Source organism: Geotrypetes seraphini, chromosome 8 (assembly GCF_902459505.1).
Source record: "Geotrypetes seraphini chromosome 8, aGeoSer1.1, whole genome shotgun sequence".
In the NCBI taxonomy this organism is placed as follows: domain Eukaryota; kingdom Metazoa; phylum Chordata; class Amphibia; order Gymnophiona; family Dermophiidae; genus Geotrypetes; species Geotrypetes seraphini.
The window spans coordinates 169,136,572-169,153,238 of record NC_047091.1 but is presented as its reverse complement, the minus strand read 5'-3'; the positions used below and the strand labels follow the sequence as shown (position 1 = coordinate 169,153,238).

Genomic DNA, 16,667 nt, shown 5'->3' with positions numbered 1-16,667 from the left:
GAGAGCTCAAAGGCATCGTAGGAGGATTGCATCAGTTGAAGGCGTAATTGGGACAGGGTCGCCACCACCTCTTCAAACTGGAAACGAGCCTGAGCATCGATGAAAGGAGTGAACTTGTGGAGCACCGGCAAGAAAAAATCCAAGTATGAAGAGAAGAAAAAGTTGTAGTTGAGCACTCGAGTCGCCATCATCGAGTTCTGATAGATACGTCTACCAAACTTATCCATCGTTCTCCCCTCTCTGCCCGGAGGAACGGAAGCATAGACTTGGGAGGGATGAGAACGTTTGAGAGAGGACTCGACTAGCAGGGACTGATGTGAAAGTTGAGCTCCCTCAAACCCCTTGTGGTGAACGATGCGGTATCGAGCATCCAATTTACTGGGTACTGCAGGTAAGGAATACGGTGTCTCAAAACAGCGCATGAAAGTCTGGTCCAGCAGCTTCTGTAGAGGAAGCCGAAGCGTCTCCGCCGGAGGGTGAGGTAAATGCATGGTGTCCAAATACTCTTTAGAATATTTAGACCCAGTGTCCAAAGTCACATCCAAGTCATCCGCCATTTGTCGGAGAAAAGATGAGAAAGACAATTGGTCCGCCAAGGCCGGTCGACTAGACGGGCTAGAAGACGTGGAAGCCTCCGGGTCCAGGGAGAGCTGAGATCGGCAGGGAGAATAAGAGGTAGATGGTTCCTCATACTCCGGCCCTTCCGGCTGGGACAAATCCGACGAGGAGTATCCCAAACGCTGCATCTTCTTTTGCGGGGACACCTCTGAATGACGTGAGGAGTGCCGAGAAGAGTGTCGAGATCGATGCTCCTCCCGGTGACGGGACGGAGAACGAGATCTTCTATGCATCGAGTGGTCCTTCGAAGCCTCAAAGGAATGGATAGGGCTCGATGCAGTGGATCGTAAAGGTGGCAGAGATGCGGATTCACGCAGCGCCACCCAGGTCTGGTATGGAGTGCGGAAGAACTCCTCCTGCGATGCAGTATGCCCAGGACTACGATTATCAGGAGCCGTTCTAGCCCCCAGTTGGCGCGGAGGTGTGATGGGCTCCAAAGGTGGCATTTCAGGAAGGGAAGCCCTCCTGGAGGATTCCGCCGTCCTCCGCCGATCCCCCTCGTCGAGTAATGAAATTGAACGACGAGGAGGAGGGGGCGGACCGCCCTCTGAAACCGGGGTCGGAAGCTCACCGTGAATGTTGGCGATAAGCCGGGGTCCCATAGTGCGCATAAGCTCGACAAACTGAGCTTCTAGCAGGGAACGAAGCGAAGCCGATATGGAGGGATCCGCACCGAAAGGGGGTCCTCCAGTATGGTCTTCGCGTTCCTTCGTGGCCAAGTGCTTCTGCTTACTAGCTTTAGGCACTTTGATGACCACCGGAGGAACAGTGGAAGGCGGTACCTGAACCGAGGAGACGGAAGCAGGCGCCGATGCTGAACACGATGCTGAAGCCGGTGTGAACGATGCAGGCTTCACGATGCTCGATGCAGGAGTCGTCGATGCAGGTTTCGAACGGACCGGCGAAACCTCAACAGCCGCAGCAGTAGAGATGTCTTTGGCAGTCTCCATCTTGAACATCGACTCCCAGAGTAAGCAGCGCCGCTTAAACGAGCGCGCAGTGAGCGTGGAACAAGGCCGGCACAATTTCGGAACGTGGTCCGGACCAAGACACTGAAGGCAGCGTCGGTGTGGGTCCGTCAGCGAAATCGCACGCTGGCACTTGCTGCACTTTTTAAAACCGGTGATTGGTCGGGACATAGGCCGGAAAATCGACGCTGCAAAGTCGAAGCCGCTAGGCCGCAGCCACGAGGCCGGCCCGGCCGAACCGCCGGAAGAAATAATTTTAAGTTTTTTTTTTTTTTTTTTTAGAAAAATAAAGTAAAATTGAAATAAATTCAAAGAAAGAAACAGAAACGCGGGAATTAGAAGGCAAAAAACTGAATTTCAGTCAGCGCAGAATGAAGTACAAACTTCTCAGCTCCGCGGAAAGAAAAGAACTGAGGAGACACGCCCGGTACATCGGGCGGGAAGGCACTGGCGCATGCGCGGTGCAGGCATCTCGAAACTTCTAAGTTTCTTCAAGCAAGACATGCTTTCAAGATGTCCGTATCGGGGGCTCTGTCGGATGACATCACCCACTAGTGAGAATACCTGCCTGCTTGTCCTGGGATAAGAGGTGGTTTCACATTGAAAAGTCCTCGCATGAATCTGGAGACCAAGGGGTGAGCTGAAAAGAGTTTCCCATGGACTGGCTCATGAAAAGCAGCAATAGCACTGAGGTGGACTCTGATGGAAGTAGACTTTAGACCAGAGTCAGACAAAGAAAGAAGGTAATCCAACACGGTCTCCACAGCAAGGGAGGTAGGATTATGATGATGAAGAAGACACCAGGAAGAAAACCGTGTCCACTTCTGATGGTAACATTGCAGAGTGGCAGGTTTCCTGGAGGCATCCAGAACAGAACGAACGGGCTGAGACAAAAGAGTATCATTCGAAGTCAGCCCGAGAGATACCAGGCTGTCAGGTGCAGAGACTGGAGGTTGGGATGCAGAAGGGTCTCCTGACGTTGTGTAAGCAGAGAAGGAAATTGTGGAAGTAGAATAGGTTCCCTGGAGCTGAGTTGAAGTAGAAGGGAGAACCAATGTTGCCTGGGCCACCGTGGCGCAATCAGAATCATGGTGGCCTGTTCCCTCTTGAGCTTGAACAAGGTCCGGAGCACGAGAGGCAGAGGAGGGAAAGCATACAGGAAGAGATTGGACCAATCCAGGAGAAATGCATCCGCTGCCAGACGGTGAGGAGAGTAGAGTCTGGAGCAGAAGTGGGGCAGCTGATGATTGTGAGGAGCTGCAAAGAGGTCTATCTGAGGAGTGCCCCACTGAGTGAAGATGGACTGCAGAGTGAAAGGATCGAGTGTCCACTCGTGAGGCTGGAGAATTCTGCTGAGCTTGTCCGCTAAGGAATTCTGTTCTCCCTGAATGTAGATAGCTTTCAGGAATAGATGGTGATCTGTGGCCCAAGCCCAAATCTTCTGGGCTTCCTGGCACAAGAGGCGAGAGCCCGTCCCACCCTGCTTGTTGATGTAGTACATCGCAACTTGATTGTCTGTGCACAGTAGAAGGACCTGAGGAAAGAGGAGATGTTGAAAGGCCTTGAGGGCATAAAACATCACTCTGAGTTCCAGGAAGTTGATGTGATGTTTCATTTCCTGGGCTGTCCAAAGACCTTGAGTTTGGAACTCGTTCAAATGAGCTCCCCAGGCATAAGGGGAGGCGTCGGTGGTGATGATAAGTTGATGAGGAGGTAGATGGAACAAAAGACCTCTGGAGAGATTTGAGGATATCAACCACCATTGTAGAGACTGACGAAGAGAGGATGTCACAGATATGTGTCGTGAGCAAGGATCCGTCGCTTGGGACCACTGGGTCGCTAGGGTCCATTGAGGAGTGCGCAGGTAGAGACTTGCGAAGGGTGTGACATGAACTGTGGAGGCCATGTGACCCAGAAGTATCATCATTTGCTTGGCAGAGATAGAGCGCTGATGAAGCACCTGCTGACACAGAGATAGGAGAGTGTGAAGACGGTTGGACGGTAGAAATGCTCTCATGAGGACTGTGTCCAGCACCGCTCCAATGAATTGAAGTCTCTGAGTGGGGATAATATGAGATTTGGGTAGATTGATCTCGAACCCCAGAAGTTGTAGAAAGAGGATGGTCTGGTTGGTGGCCTGGAGTACTATCTGAGAAGAATTGGCCTTTATCAACCAATCGTCCAGGTAAGGAAACACCTGAAGGTGGTGGGAACGTAGAAAGGCGGCCACCACAATCAGACATTTGGTGAACACTCTTGGAGAGGAGGCAAGACCGAAGGGTAGTACCTTGTATTGGTAATGACAATGGTTGATCATGAAGCGGAGGTACTGTCTGGAGGCCAGATTGACCGGTATGTGAGTGTATGCTTCTTTGAGATCTAGGGAACATAGCCAGTCGCCTTGATTGAGAAGAGGATAAAGAGTAGCCAGAGAAAGCATCTTGAATTTCTCTTTTACCAAGCATTTGTTGAGATCGCGAAGATCTAAAATGGGTCTGAGATCTCCTGTCTTTTTGGGAACTAGAAAATAACGGGAGTAAAATCCCTGTCCCTTTTGATCTAGAGGAACTTCCTCTATGGCGTTCAGAAGAAGGAGGGATTGAACCTCTTGAAGAAGGAGGGAGGACTGAGGAGTGTTCAAAGCAGACTCTCTTGGCAGACTTTGGGCAGGAAGGGTCTGGAAATTGAGAGAGTAGCCGTGGCGGATGATGTTGAGGACCCACTGATCCGAGGTGATGATTTCCCAACGGCTTATGAAATGAGTAAGGCGTCCTCCTATGGGCTGCGGAAGATGGGCAGAAGGAGGGAGACTGGCTATGTCCTGGAGAACCAAGTCAAAAGGGTTGAGTTGATTTCTGCGAAGGGGGAGGTTTCACCTGTTGTTGCTGCTGTGCTGGTCTAGCAGCTTGCCTCTGTTGTTGCCTCTGACGCCTGGGTTGTTGCTGGGCCTGAGATAAAGGACGAGCCACAAATCTACGTTGATAGGCCGATTGTTGGCGAAAAGGCCTAGCAGGTGGGGTCTTCTTCTTTGTCTTAAGGAGAGTGTCCCATCGAGTCTCATGATCTGAGAGTTTCTGAGTAGTGGAGTCCATGGATTCTCCAAACAGCTCATCCCCCAAACAAGGTGCATTGGCCAGTCGATCTTGATGATTAACATCGAGTTCTGAAACTCTGAGCCAGGCCAGTCGCCGCATAGCCACCGACATAGCCGTGGCCCTAGAGGTCAGCTCAAAGATATTTCTCAAAAGATGACAAAGACTGAATGAGATGCTTAAGGTAAAAAGAAAAATGAAAAGCATAGTTCCCTGATCTATTTGCTAGCATCGCATTTTGATATAACCTCTTGCCAAACTTATCCATGGCCTTACCTTCTCTGCCAGGTGGGACAGAAGAATATACACTAGCCCCCGTGGATTTCTTTAAAGTAGATTCCACCAGTAAAGACTCATGGGGGAGTTGCGGCTTGTCAAAGCCTGGAATAGGTATGACCTTATATAAGGAGTCCAGTTTGCGGGGAGCTCCTGGGATGGTCAAGGGTGTCTCTAGATTTTTGTAAAATGTCTCTCTTAATATGTCATGGAGAGGTAGTTTGAGAAATTCCCTTGGAGGCTGGTCAAAATCCAGAGCATCGAGAAATGCCTTGGATTTTTTGGATTCAGCCTCCAAGGGAATAGAGAGAGATTCACACATTTCTTTGAGAAAAGAAGTAAAAGAAGTTGCATCAGGTTTAGAGGACGGATCTAAAACAGAAGGATCCTCTTCCCCTGATGAACACTCTCCCTCTGAGAGAAGAGGGTCCTCAGAATCGCCCCACAGATCAGGGTCCCTTACTTGAAAACTGCGGTCCCGGGATTCCGGTGTGGAGGGTTCTAGGTGTCGAGTTTTATGCATCGACTTCCCAGACCACTGTGAAACGGTACCGGGAGATGTTATAGGCTGTGTCAGCGCCGAGGTTTGAACAGCCTGGTGTAAGGATCTCGGTTCCGGCGCTAAGACCGGCATAGATACCGAGGAAGTAGTATGCATCGGTACCGACAAGGTGGATGCCGACAAAGGAGGCTGCTCCACTGTCGGTACCGGCTCAGACTGGACCGGGGCTGGAAGGCTCGGTGTCAGGAGAGCAGGTAACAGCTGCTGTAGTTGTTCTTTAAGCTGTACTTGCAGGACGGCGGCAATGCGCTCGTCCAGTGAAGGCACCGGTACCGCTTTTTTCTTCTGCGGTACCTTGGGTGCCGCTCTACACTCCAAAGAGGAACCCGATGTCGAGGGGCTTACCTCAATTGGAGCGGAGCGCTTCCGCGGGCGCCTCACGGTCGGCAGGATTGGGCTCGCTGCCACCGAGACCGGAGGGCACTCCAGCGGGGAAGGCTTCTTAGCCGGCTTACCTGATGGGTGCGACGCCGGCGCGGTGTCGACGAGGCAGGTGCCGACTGCGTCGGGGTCGAAGAGGGGACCGGTGCCGCCGAATCCGACATCTCGGTACCAAACAATAATCACTGTTGGATTTGGCGATTTTTTAAAGTTCTCTTTTTAAGAGTGGCACAGCGGGTGCAGGTGGACGCTCGATGGTCAGGACCAAGACACTGTAGACACCAGTTGTGCGGGTCTGTAAGTGAAATTGGTCGAGCGCACCGCTGGCACTTTTTAAACCCGGGTTGAGGGGGCATGAATGTAAAAACGGCTTCAGCCAAATCGAAGGCCGAGGCCTCGATGGTGGCAACAGGCCCCGCTGGGGCGAAACCGAAAAAATGAAGTAAGTTTTTTTTTTTTTTTTTACAAAGAAAAGAAAATAAAATGAGGGAAACAATATTTCCCAACGAGTTTACGCGAGCGGGAAGGCGGAACAGGAAAAAATTTTCAACAGCCGTTGAAAAGTGCATCTTCTTAGCTCCGCGGAAACTAAGAAACTGGGGACCGCGCGCCTCCGTCGGGTGGGAAGGCACTCGCGCGTGCACGGTGCGGCCTGCTAGAACTTTCCAAGTTCTTAGAGTGCAATCACTCTAAAATTGTCCGTACCGGGGCTCCGTTGGTGCCGTCACCCATCAGTCAAGAATATGCTGCCTGCTTGTCCTGGGATAACCCCTGTACCTCATATGGTGAGCCCTCCAAAACTCCCTCAAAACCTAGTGTACTCACCTATCTACCACCCCTATAGCCCTTATACCTACTGGTGTCACCTATAAGGCGGCACAGTAGGTTTTTAGTGGGCTCACACATTCCACCACAAAGTGTACTAATTAGGATGATAAGGTATATGGGCCTGGGTCCCCTCCTCTGCAATCCACTGTACTACCCACCAGGCTACTCCAGAGACTTACTAGGACTGGCTATAGTATCTACAGCTGCTAGAAAGAGATATGTACTGTTTCCTGCAGATATTTGCAGGGGGGGTGTCAGTGGCCACTGGAAGAATGTATGGGGCCATGTTTTCATCCTTCCAGTGGTCATCTGGTCAGTTTGGATACCTTTTTGGCCTTATTCATTTTAAAAACAAGTCTAGCCCAAAACATTCAAATTGTGCCCTGGACATTTTGTTAAATATTTATCACTGCAAAACATCCAAGTGCTAAGCCCACCCAAAACAGACCTCTAACACACACCCGTAAGATTTAGTTACACTGAAAACAAAACAACCAGAAAGATATCTAAAAAGCACAGTTACGTACCGTAGCAGGTGTTATCCAGGGACAGCAGGCAGATATTCTCACGATGGGTGACATCACCGACTGAGCCCCAGTACGGACCACTTTAAAAGTGCATCGCCATTTTAAGACTTTGGAAAGTTCATGATAGCCCAAATCGTGCATGCACAAGTGCCTTCCCGCTCGACATAGGGCACGCGGTCCCTCAGTTAAGATAAGCCAGCTAAGAAGCCAACCCAGGGACGTGGGTGGGTTGTGAGAATATCTGCCTGCTGTCCCTGGATAACACCTGTTACGGTAAGTAACTGTGCTTTATCCCAGGACAAGCAGGCAGCATATTCTCACTGATAGGTGACCTCCAAGCTAACAGAAATGGGATGGTGGGAGTGTTGGCTTTTAGGAAAATAAATTTTGTAATACAGATTGGCCGAAGCGCCCATCCCGTCAAGAGAATGACTCCAGACAGTGTGAGAAGTGAATGTATGAACTGAGGACCAGGTGGCAGCTTTACAGATTTCCTCAATGGGAGTAGATCTCAGGAAACCCCCAGATTTTGTGGGCTGTGACACAACTCTCCAGTGCCAGTCCAGTCTAAGCATAACAGAACGAGATGCAGGCAGCCAGCCAGTTGGAAATCGTTCTCTTGGAAACAGGATGCCCCAACTTGTTTGGATCAAAAGAGATGAACAGTTGGGGAGAAGTTCGATGAGGCTTTTGTCCGGTCAATGTAATAGACCAAAGCCTGTTTACAGTCCAAAGTATGTAGAGCGGTTTCTCCTCCATGAGAATGAGGCTTAGGAAAAAACACTGGCAGAACAATCGATTGAGATGAAATTCAGTGACAACTTTTGGAAGAAACTTTGGATGTGTACCACCTTGTCATGATGAAAAACTGTGCAGGGTGGATTTGCTACTAAGGCTTGTAACTCACTGACCCTCCTGGCAGAGGTGAGAGCAATAAGAAAGATCACTTTCCAGGTGAGAAACTTGAAATGAGCAGTGGCCATTGGTTCAAATGGTGGTTTCATCAAACTGGAAAGAACCCCATTAAGGTTCCAGATGACAGGTGAAGGCTTGAGAGGTGGTTTCACATTGAAAAGACTCTTCATGAATCTGGAAACCAAAGGATGATCAGTAAGAGGTTTTCCCTCTACTGGCAGGTGAAAAGCTGTAATAGCACTGAGATGAACTCTGATAGATGTAGATTTGAGTCCAGAATCGGACAGAGAAAGGAGATAATCAAACACCAATTCCACTGCCAAGGAGTTGGATCATGATGATGAAGAAGACACCAGGAAGAAAACCTAGTCCACTTCTGCTGGTAACATTATTGAGTGGCTGGTTTCCTGTATGCTTCAAGGATTTGCTAACAGATTGAGAGAGATGCAAAATAGATGGATTCAACCCAAGAGAAACCAAGCTATTAGGTGCAGTGATTGCAGATTGGGATGTAGAAGAGACTCCTGTTTCTGAGTAAGCAGAGTAGGAAAGATTGGAAGAGGTATGGGCTCCCTGGAGCTGAGCTGAAGTAGAAGGGAGAACTAATGTTGCCTGGGCCACCGTGGAGCAATGAGAATCATGGTGGCTGCTTCTCTCTTGAGCTTGAACAGAGTTCTCAACATGAGAGGGATTGGAGGGAATGCATATAGAAACAGACCCGTCCGATTCAGGAGAAAAGCATCTGCTTCCAAATGGAGAGGGGAGTAAAGCCTGGAGCAAAACTGGGGCAACTGGTGATTGTGAGGGGCCGCAAACAAGTATACTTGTAGACTGTTCCATTGAGCAAAGATGTACTAGAGAATTGCAGAGCTGAGAGTCCATTCGTGAGTCTGAAGAATTCTGCTGAGGTTGTCTGCAAGGGAATTCTTCTCCCCTTGTATATAGACCACCTTTAAGAACAGGTGGTGAGCCGTTGCCCAAGTCCAGATTTTTTTGGGCTTCCTGGCATAACAAGAGAGAGCCCGTGCCTCCTTGCTTGTTTATGTAGTACATTGCTACTTGATTATCTGTGCGAAGGAGGAGAACTTGAGGGCAGAGGAGATGATGAAAAGCCTTTAAGGAATAAAACATCGCTATGAGTTCCAGATGATTGATGTGAACTTTCCGTTCCCTGGTGGTCCAAAGATCCTGAGTCTGAAGATCGTCCATATGAGCCCCCCAGGCATAAGGGAATACGTCTGTCGTGATGACCTTGTGATGAAGGCGGTAAATGGAAAAGGCGACCTCTGGATAGACTGGAGGAGGTCATCCACCAATGAAGTGACTGCAGAAGAGATGATGTCACAGATATATGTTGCGAAAGATGATCTGTCGCTTGAGACCACTGGGAAGCAAGGATCGACTGAGGAGTGTGAAGATGTAGCCTTGTCAGTGGTGTCACATGAACAGTGGAAGCCATGTGGCCTAGAAGAACCATCATGCACCTGGCAGAGATGGATTGAAGAGGAAGCAATTGCTGACATAGAAATATGAGTTTGAAGGTGATCTGGAGGAAGAAAGGATCTCATGAGGGTGGTGTCTAGGATGTCCCCAATAAACTGTAGACGTTGAGTCAGAATGAGATGTGATTTGGGGAAGTTGACTTCGAATCCTAGAACCTGAAGAAAAGAAATGGTCTGAGATGTTGCTTGAGACGACACAGCCTTGATCAACCAATCGTCCAGATAAAGAAAGATTTGAAGGGCGTGCGAACGGAGAGATGCAGCCACCACAATCAGGCACTTCGTGAAGACTCTGGGAGAAGATGCCAGGCCCAAGGGAAGAACCTGGTACTGGTAAAGACATTGACTGATTTGAAATCGGAGGTACATCCTGGAAGCAGGATGAGTCGGAATATGTGTGTAGGCTTCCATGAGGTCCAGAGAACACAGCCAATTGCTCTGATTGAGGAAAGGACAAAGCAGGGTGAGAGATAACATCCTGAATTTCTCTGAGTAGAAATTTGTTCAGAGCTCTGAGATCCAGGATGGGTCTCAGTCCTCCGGTCTTCTTGGGAACTAAGAAGTAATGGGAGTAGAATCCTCGATGATGCTGAGAGAGGGGAACTTCCTCAATAGCATTCAGTAGAAGGGATTGAACCTCCTGAAGAAGAAGGGAGGACTGTGCAGGGTCCAAAGCAGACTCTCTTGGAGGATGGTCTGGTGTAAGGGTGTGGAAATTGAGAGTATAACCCTGACGAATGGATGTTGAGGACCCAGAGATCTGATGCAGGGTAAAAAGCAGACTCTCTTGGAGGATGGTCTGGTGTAAGGGTGTGGAAATTGAGAGTATAACCCTGATGAATGGATGTTGAGGACCCAGAGATCTGATGTTATGAGCTCCCAGCGAGCTATGTAAAATTGAAGAAGGCCTCTGATGGGCTGAGGCAAAGTCTGTAGAATGGTGACATTGGCTATGTTCTGAAGGAACATATCAAAAAGGCTGAGGAGCCTTCTGAGCAGCAGGCTGTTGTTTTTGCTACTGCTGACGCGGTTGTTGCTGTCTCTGTCTCCTTGGCTGAGGTAGAACAGGAGCTGTGGATTTTGCAGCAAATCATCTCTGATAGAAAGTTTGTGGTTTGAAAGGACGAGAAGGAGAAGGTTTCTTTTTGGGTTTCACCAGAATGTCCTATCAGGTTTCATGCGTTGACAATTTCTGGATAGTCGTATCAGTAGAATCACCAAAATGTTTGTCCCCCAGACAAGAAGCATTGGCCAACCTGTCCTGATGATTGACGTCCAGCTCTGAGATTCGAAGCCAAGCCAGACGTCTCATGGCAACTGACATTGCTGCAGCCCAGGAACTGAGTTCAAAAGTGTCATAAATGGAAAGAACCATGTACTTATGAAGTCGTAGCAGGTCAGTTATGAAAAGTTGAAAAGCAAGAAGCTTACGTTCTGCTAGGTATTTTTGGAATGTAGTGACTTGCTTGACCAGATGTTTCATGTACAGAGAGAAATGAAAAGTGTAGTTACCAGACCAGTTGGCTAGCATAGCATTTTGGAAAAGCCTCTCTACCAGAAGGGACAGAGGCATACACAATAGCCCCCGAGGATTTATTTAAGGTAGATTCAACCAAGAGAGACTCATGAGGAAGCTGGGGTTTATCAAATCCTGGAATAGGGACTACCCTATATAAAGAGGAGCCACTGGAATGGTAAGTGGCGTTTCCAAATTTTTGTAAAAGGTCTCCCGTAGAATATCATGAATAGGGAGCCTGAGGAGTTCCTTAGGTGGCTGATTATAATCTAAAACATCCAGAAACTCCTTAGACCATTTAGAGTCAGCTTGAAGAGGAATAGACATAGTCTCAGATATTTCTCTCAAAAATTTAGAAAACAAAGATTTCTCAGTTAAAACAGGAAGCTCTTGAGAAGTTGGTGAAGAGAATCCTCTTTTGAAGAGCCGTCATGGTCTGACAGAACAGGCTCTGGATTTGAATCATCCAAGAGACCTGAATCTCATGTCATTCGGCGTCGAGGAGCTGGTACCGAAGGTTGAAGGTGTTTCAACTTCCACAATACTTTTCCTGACTTCACCGGCGTCGAGTCAGGTGATGTCTGAGTTGAAAAAGACCGGTGCCGGTGACTGGTAGGTGTCGATTCCTGGTCAAGCAGTGGCAGCACCGATGGAGATTCTTAGGTTAGCTCAACTGGTGTCAAAGGCTCAGACCAGACTGGCACCGGTGGAGTCGATGTGACATGGGAAAAACTTGAGTCAGGAGCAGAATTTCTAACTGGTCCCGTAACTCATTCCTAAGCAACTCCTGAATCTGTTGCTTCAAAGTATGCACCGGTACCGCTGGCTTCTTTGCCGGTACCTTCGGTGAGGTTCTACGCTCCGGCGATGAGGAGGCCGATGTCAAGGCACTTACCGAAATCAGAGCAGAACGTTTTTTGATGTCTATGTTTTTGAAAATAAGTCTCATAGGCTCTTAAGTATTTTTAGACAATTCTTGGGGTAAACTGGCAGGTATTATAGCTAGATTGAAGCCACAGACATTTATGTCTGCTCAGGAGCAGGAGACCTGAAATGTAAAGTATGCACCTATTTTATAAATACTTATATCAACTATGGCACTCCTTTATGATTACGCTTTTGCAGAAGGAACATTTAGCTATGTAAGATCTTTTCCATGGACCTGATATACAATTCCAACAAATTGGTCCACACTTGCTCCTATGGCATGTAGTCAAATATTGAATCATTCACTACTTTAGGCCGGATTCTGTATAGGATGCCCAGTCTCAGAAGCCGCCTAAACAGCTTCTGAGAATCGCACACAGGTGTCCTATATAGAATTGCGCCTGTTCTCACGGACAAATGCCTAAGCTTTCCTAACCACCATGATTCTCTAACTGGTGTTCATGTCACTGGCACTGGTTAGAGAATCTCGTTGCCACTGAGCTGATTGCGGCAAGGGAATCTCCCTACTGCGATCAGTTTAGCAGCCGCAGCAAGGAAACCGTTCCCCCCCTCCCTGAGACATCCCCAGGCAAAAGGGATGCCCAGTCCCTTCTGCTGGAACTCCCAAAGCCACCCCCCACCAAATGTCTGTGGCAAGCAGAGTGCCCAATTCCTCCTGCTGCCATCCCCTCCCCCTTCCCCTTCCCCTGAGACATCTCCCGGCAGAAGGGATGCCCACTTCCGGGTGAAATCACGCCCACGCCTAGCCTTGGGCAAGCTTAGGCGTCCCTACACGCCTCCCTAGGCTCACGAAAACACCTACAAGGTATGCGACCCTCCTCGGGGTGTTTTTTTTTTAAACATGCATCTCAATTGGCTGGTTAGATAGCGGCAGGATGCCAACTGCTGCCTACAATCGGGATGCCATTTATAGAATTTGCCCCTTTGTGTGTATTCTTTGGTTTTGTAGAGCAGCGGATGGGTTGGGTGGGATCCCTTTCTTGGTAAAACAATAATGTTGTGGTTATATGTTGCTGAATATATAGGTGTGTTAGACTTTTTTATTGTTGGCCACGACAATATTAGCTCAGATGCTCGTAGGATTTCTATGAGCGTCAGACCTAATACCGTCACAGTCGGAGATAAAAAAGCCTAATGAAGTTTTGTAAAAGAAGCCCTAATTTTGGCTGTGTATTTTGTTTATTTCTGTTTAATAGCCATGATTGAAACATAAAATACATGTGGTAATAGAGTTGCATTTAGGAAACTACTCACAACACAATTGTTTGTAAAAGCATTGATTTTTCCTGTGCTGATTTTCTGAAGTTCTGATTATTTATGTTTATTTATTTTCATATCGTCTTAAAACTTATGTATGTAAGATTTTGTAAATCGTTTAGGCTATAGACGGTATAGAAATATTTTAAATAAATAAATAAATTTCAACTCTACCCAAGCCCCACCCCAGTCATGCCTACATATGGTTTGTATAAAACTACATGCCCTCTTGCCACATGCATACATCGGGTACATAACCCCTGGGATAATTTTATAAAAATACCTTTATGCATGAAAAGTCTTTTATATGAGAAGTATCTCCTCACTTTTCTACTTATGCATCAATAAATCTCACTGAAACTGAAAACTTTAAATTATCTGTGCATTATCTTGTGTACAGTACTCCCCCGATATTTGCGGGGGTTCCGTTCCAGGAACCCCCGCAAATCTCGAAAAACCGCAAATATGGTTTTTCATGGGGGAGCCTGAAGAGGGCAGCGGGAGAGAGCAGCAGGAGAGCAGCCAAAGCGCGCGTGTCAAACCAGCTCCTGATTGGATAAAGCCAAACTTAGTGCAGGAAGAGGCAGTCGGAGCGTACTGCGAGTGATTTTCTGCACTCGCGGCGCTCCAGCTGCTCTCTCCTGCCTCTTCCGCTGCCCTCTCCTTGTCGGCAGTTCGTGGTCGGAATATACCGCGAATGACCGGGAACGCGAACCGCCGACCGCGAACGACCGGGGGAACACTATATAAGAAAAACTGCAGACAAACGTACAAGATACAGCTATCACGAAGAAGGATATGGCGATATTCGAGAGGGTCCAGAGAAGAGCAACAAGGATGATAAAAGGTATGGAAAACCTTCCATATGCTGAAAGGCTAGAGAAGCTGGGGCTCTTTTCCCTGGAAAAGCGGAGACTTAGAGAGAACATGATGGAAACTTATAAGATCATGAAAGATATAGAGAAGGTAGAGAGGGACAGATTCTTCAGACTAGCGGGGGCAACAAAAATAAGAGGGCATTTAAAAAAATTGAAAGGAGACAGATTCAGAACAAATATTAGGAAGTTCTTCTTCACTCAGAGGGTGGTGGACACCTGGAATGCGCTTCCAGAGGAGGTGGTAGGGCAGAGTACGATTTTGGGTTTCAAAATGGGATTGGATGATTTCCTGAAGGAAAAGGGGATTGAAGGGTATAGTTAGAGGGTTACTATACAGGATAGTAAATGATTAGGGAATAAAATGTTTTAGGTAAAAGATCACTTACAGGTCATGGACCTGGGGGGGGCCGCCACGGGAGCGGACTGCTGGGCATGATGGACCCATGGTCTGACTCGGCAGAGGTGATGCTTATGTTCTTATGTTTATTATATCAATTATAAAATGCCACCACCTGTTTACAAACCTAGGGATCCGACACGGTCCGTGTTTCGGTTAACACGCCTTCATCAAGGGTCCCAGGTTGGCAGGGTATCAAAATAAACCACAATCAAAAATAAACATAAGCCTGCGCAAATCGAAGGAAATCGCTAACCAAGGGTCTCTGTATAAACTTGCTTTGGAACATAGCCTGCATCTTGTATGTTTGTCTGCAGTTTTTCTTTGCTTTTTCTTGTGCTGTTTCTACCTCACTGCAGACTTTGTTGGATTTCTTTTTTGTTCTTCATTTTGTGCTTCCATTATCTTGTGTATAACATATAAAACATACTAGGTATTTCTCTCGCTCAAAAATGCATTTCCTCTGCTGGCATCAACTTTACATTTAAAATATAAAGAAAGTCGAAAACATGATTGTACTATTCATATTATCAACGAATTCAAATATATTACAAAACTCTTGACTACAAGGCTACCACTAGAGGTCATGGCAGCCATTTTGGAAAGTAGGCCATGCCAGGTGGGAGTGAGTCAGCATCACTCCTGCCCAATTTCCCCCTAGACCACTAAGGATTTCTTCAAGTAGGCCTGGAGGAGAAGAGCCTAGAGAGGTGGATGGGGGCTGGGGCAGCCTGACCTAGTTTTTGTTTTTATGTTTGCAGGTCCCAGCTAATATTGGCCAGGATCTGCATAAGCTCCAGATCTAATACCATTGAATTTGCCTTGGATATTTAGTGCAGTTGCCCAGACATGGCAACTTCACCATACATTGTGTTTGGGTATTTACATAGTAATGAAATTTGATTTGCATAGTTTTGCATGTTTTACATCTCATTATTACTTAACTCACAGCAAATTAAATATCGCCATGGTAATTTTAGTCAGGCAGCATTAGGGCCAAATAATGTGACTTAGGGCCCCAACACTACTTGATGAATTTCCCCCCTAAAGAACTTCAGCTATCTCACTTTATCCAAAATAGTTCACTCATTTCTATTTTATAAATCTGGAGACACATCCACTCTGTAGCATAGAACTTTGCTCAAAAATTTGAAAATATTCACTAGAAAATAACTTACCAATTTTTTGATGGAAAATTTTATCAAAGGTAAGTTCATTTCTTTCTTCAAGATACTTCTGCATTACACTTCGGATACTGAAAATTAAAAATAAAATGTAGGTTAATGATATTATCCATTCTTGAACTGGCATCTTGCTGATTTAGTACATTATATAGTATATTTTGATTTCACTTTCTTAACTGACTGTCATAATTTAATAGCAGAGAGGTGCCTAATAAAAAAAATACCAAAGTATAAAGGTCAAATAAGAGAAAAGAAAGATATGATGCAATATTTTGCTAAAGTAAATTCATAAACCAAGTTCTTCTGTACTGTATTTATAAATGAATGTTCTCCAAGTTCCAGACCTTTGACATAGAACAAATCGATTCAATAACTAAGCAGTTTAGAATACAATTACAAGTCATATAGGAAAGACATAAATTTTAGAAAATTCAAATGAGTATACATTTTACAATGCTGCAGCCAGCAAAATATACATAAGTGAGACAGACATGGAGAAGGATAGGTTGGAGATGCACTAATGAACAGATAATGCTAATTAGGTTTTATTCTTTACAGTAACCGGGGCTATGGAGTAAGAGTCATGGAGATGGAGTCAGTCAGTAAAAATGTGCCAACTTCAACTCCAGCTTCAAAATAAAAACTTACAACATGATAGTATTTGGTAAATGTATCATTTTATATCTCTTTGTCCTAGATCAGACACGTGCAAACTACAGCCCATTTAGTTTTTTAATCCGGCCCACCAACCATCCAAACCCCGCTGACCACGAGCCCTACATACCTCCCTCCAAAGCAGCATCGGGCCAGCAGCATTC

The 16,667-nt window shown here is 46.7% G+C and overlaps 1 protein-coding gene across 7 annotated transcripts in view; it reads right to left on the bottom strand.

The window, feature by feature from the left end:
• The window catches only part of GRK3 (G protein-coupled receptor kinase 3), a 466,643-nt gene that overhangs the window by 373,179 nt on the left and 76,797 nt on the right, over positions 1-16,667 (bottom strand). For all 7 annotated transcript variants that reach the window (XM_033955477.1, XM_033955470.1, XM_033955473.1 and 4 more), the window contains one exon: positions 15,844-15,920. In XM_033955477.1, the coding sequence (XP_033811368.1) occupies positions 15,844-15,907 (64 nt within the window). In that variant the 5' untranslated portion in view covers positions 15,908-15,920. The remainder of the gene's footprint in view (positions 1-15,843; positions 15,921-16,667) is intronic.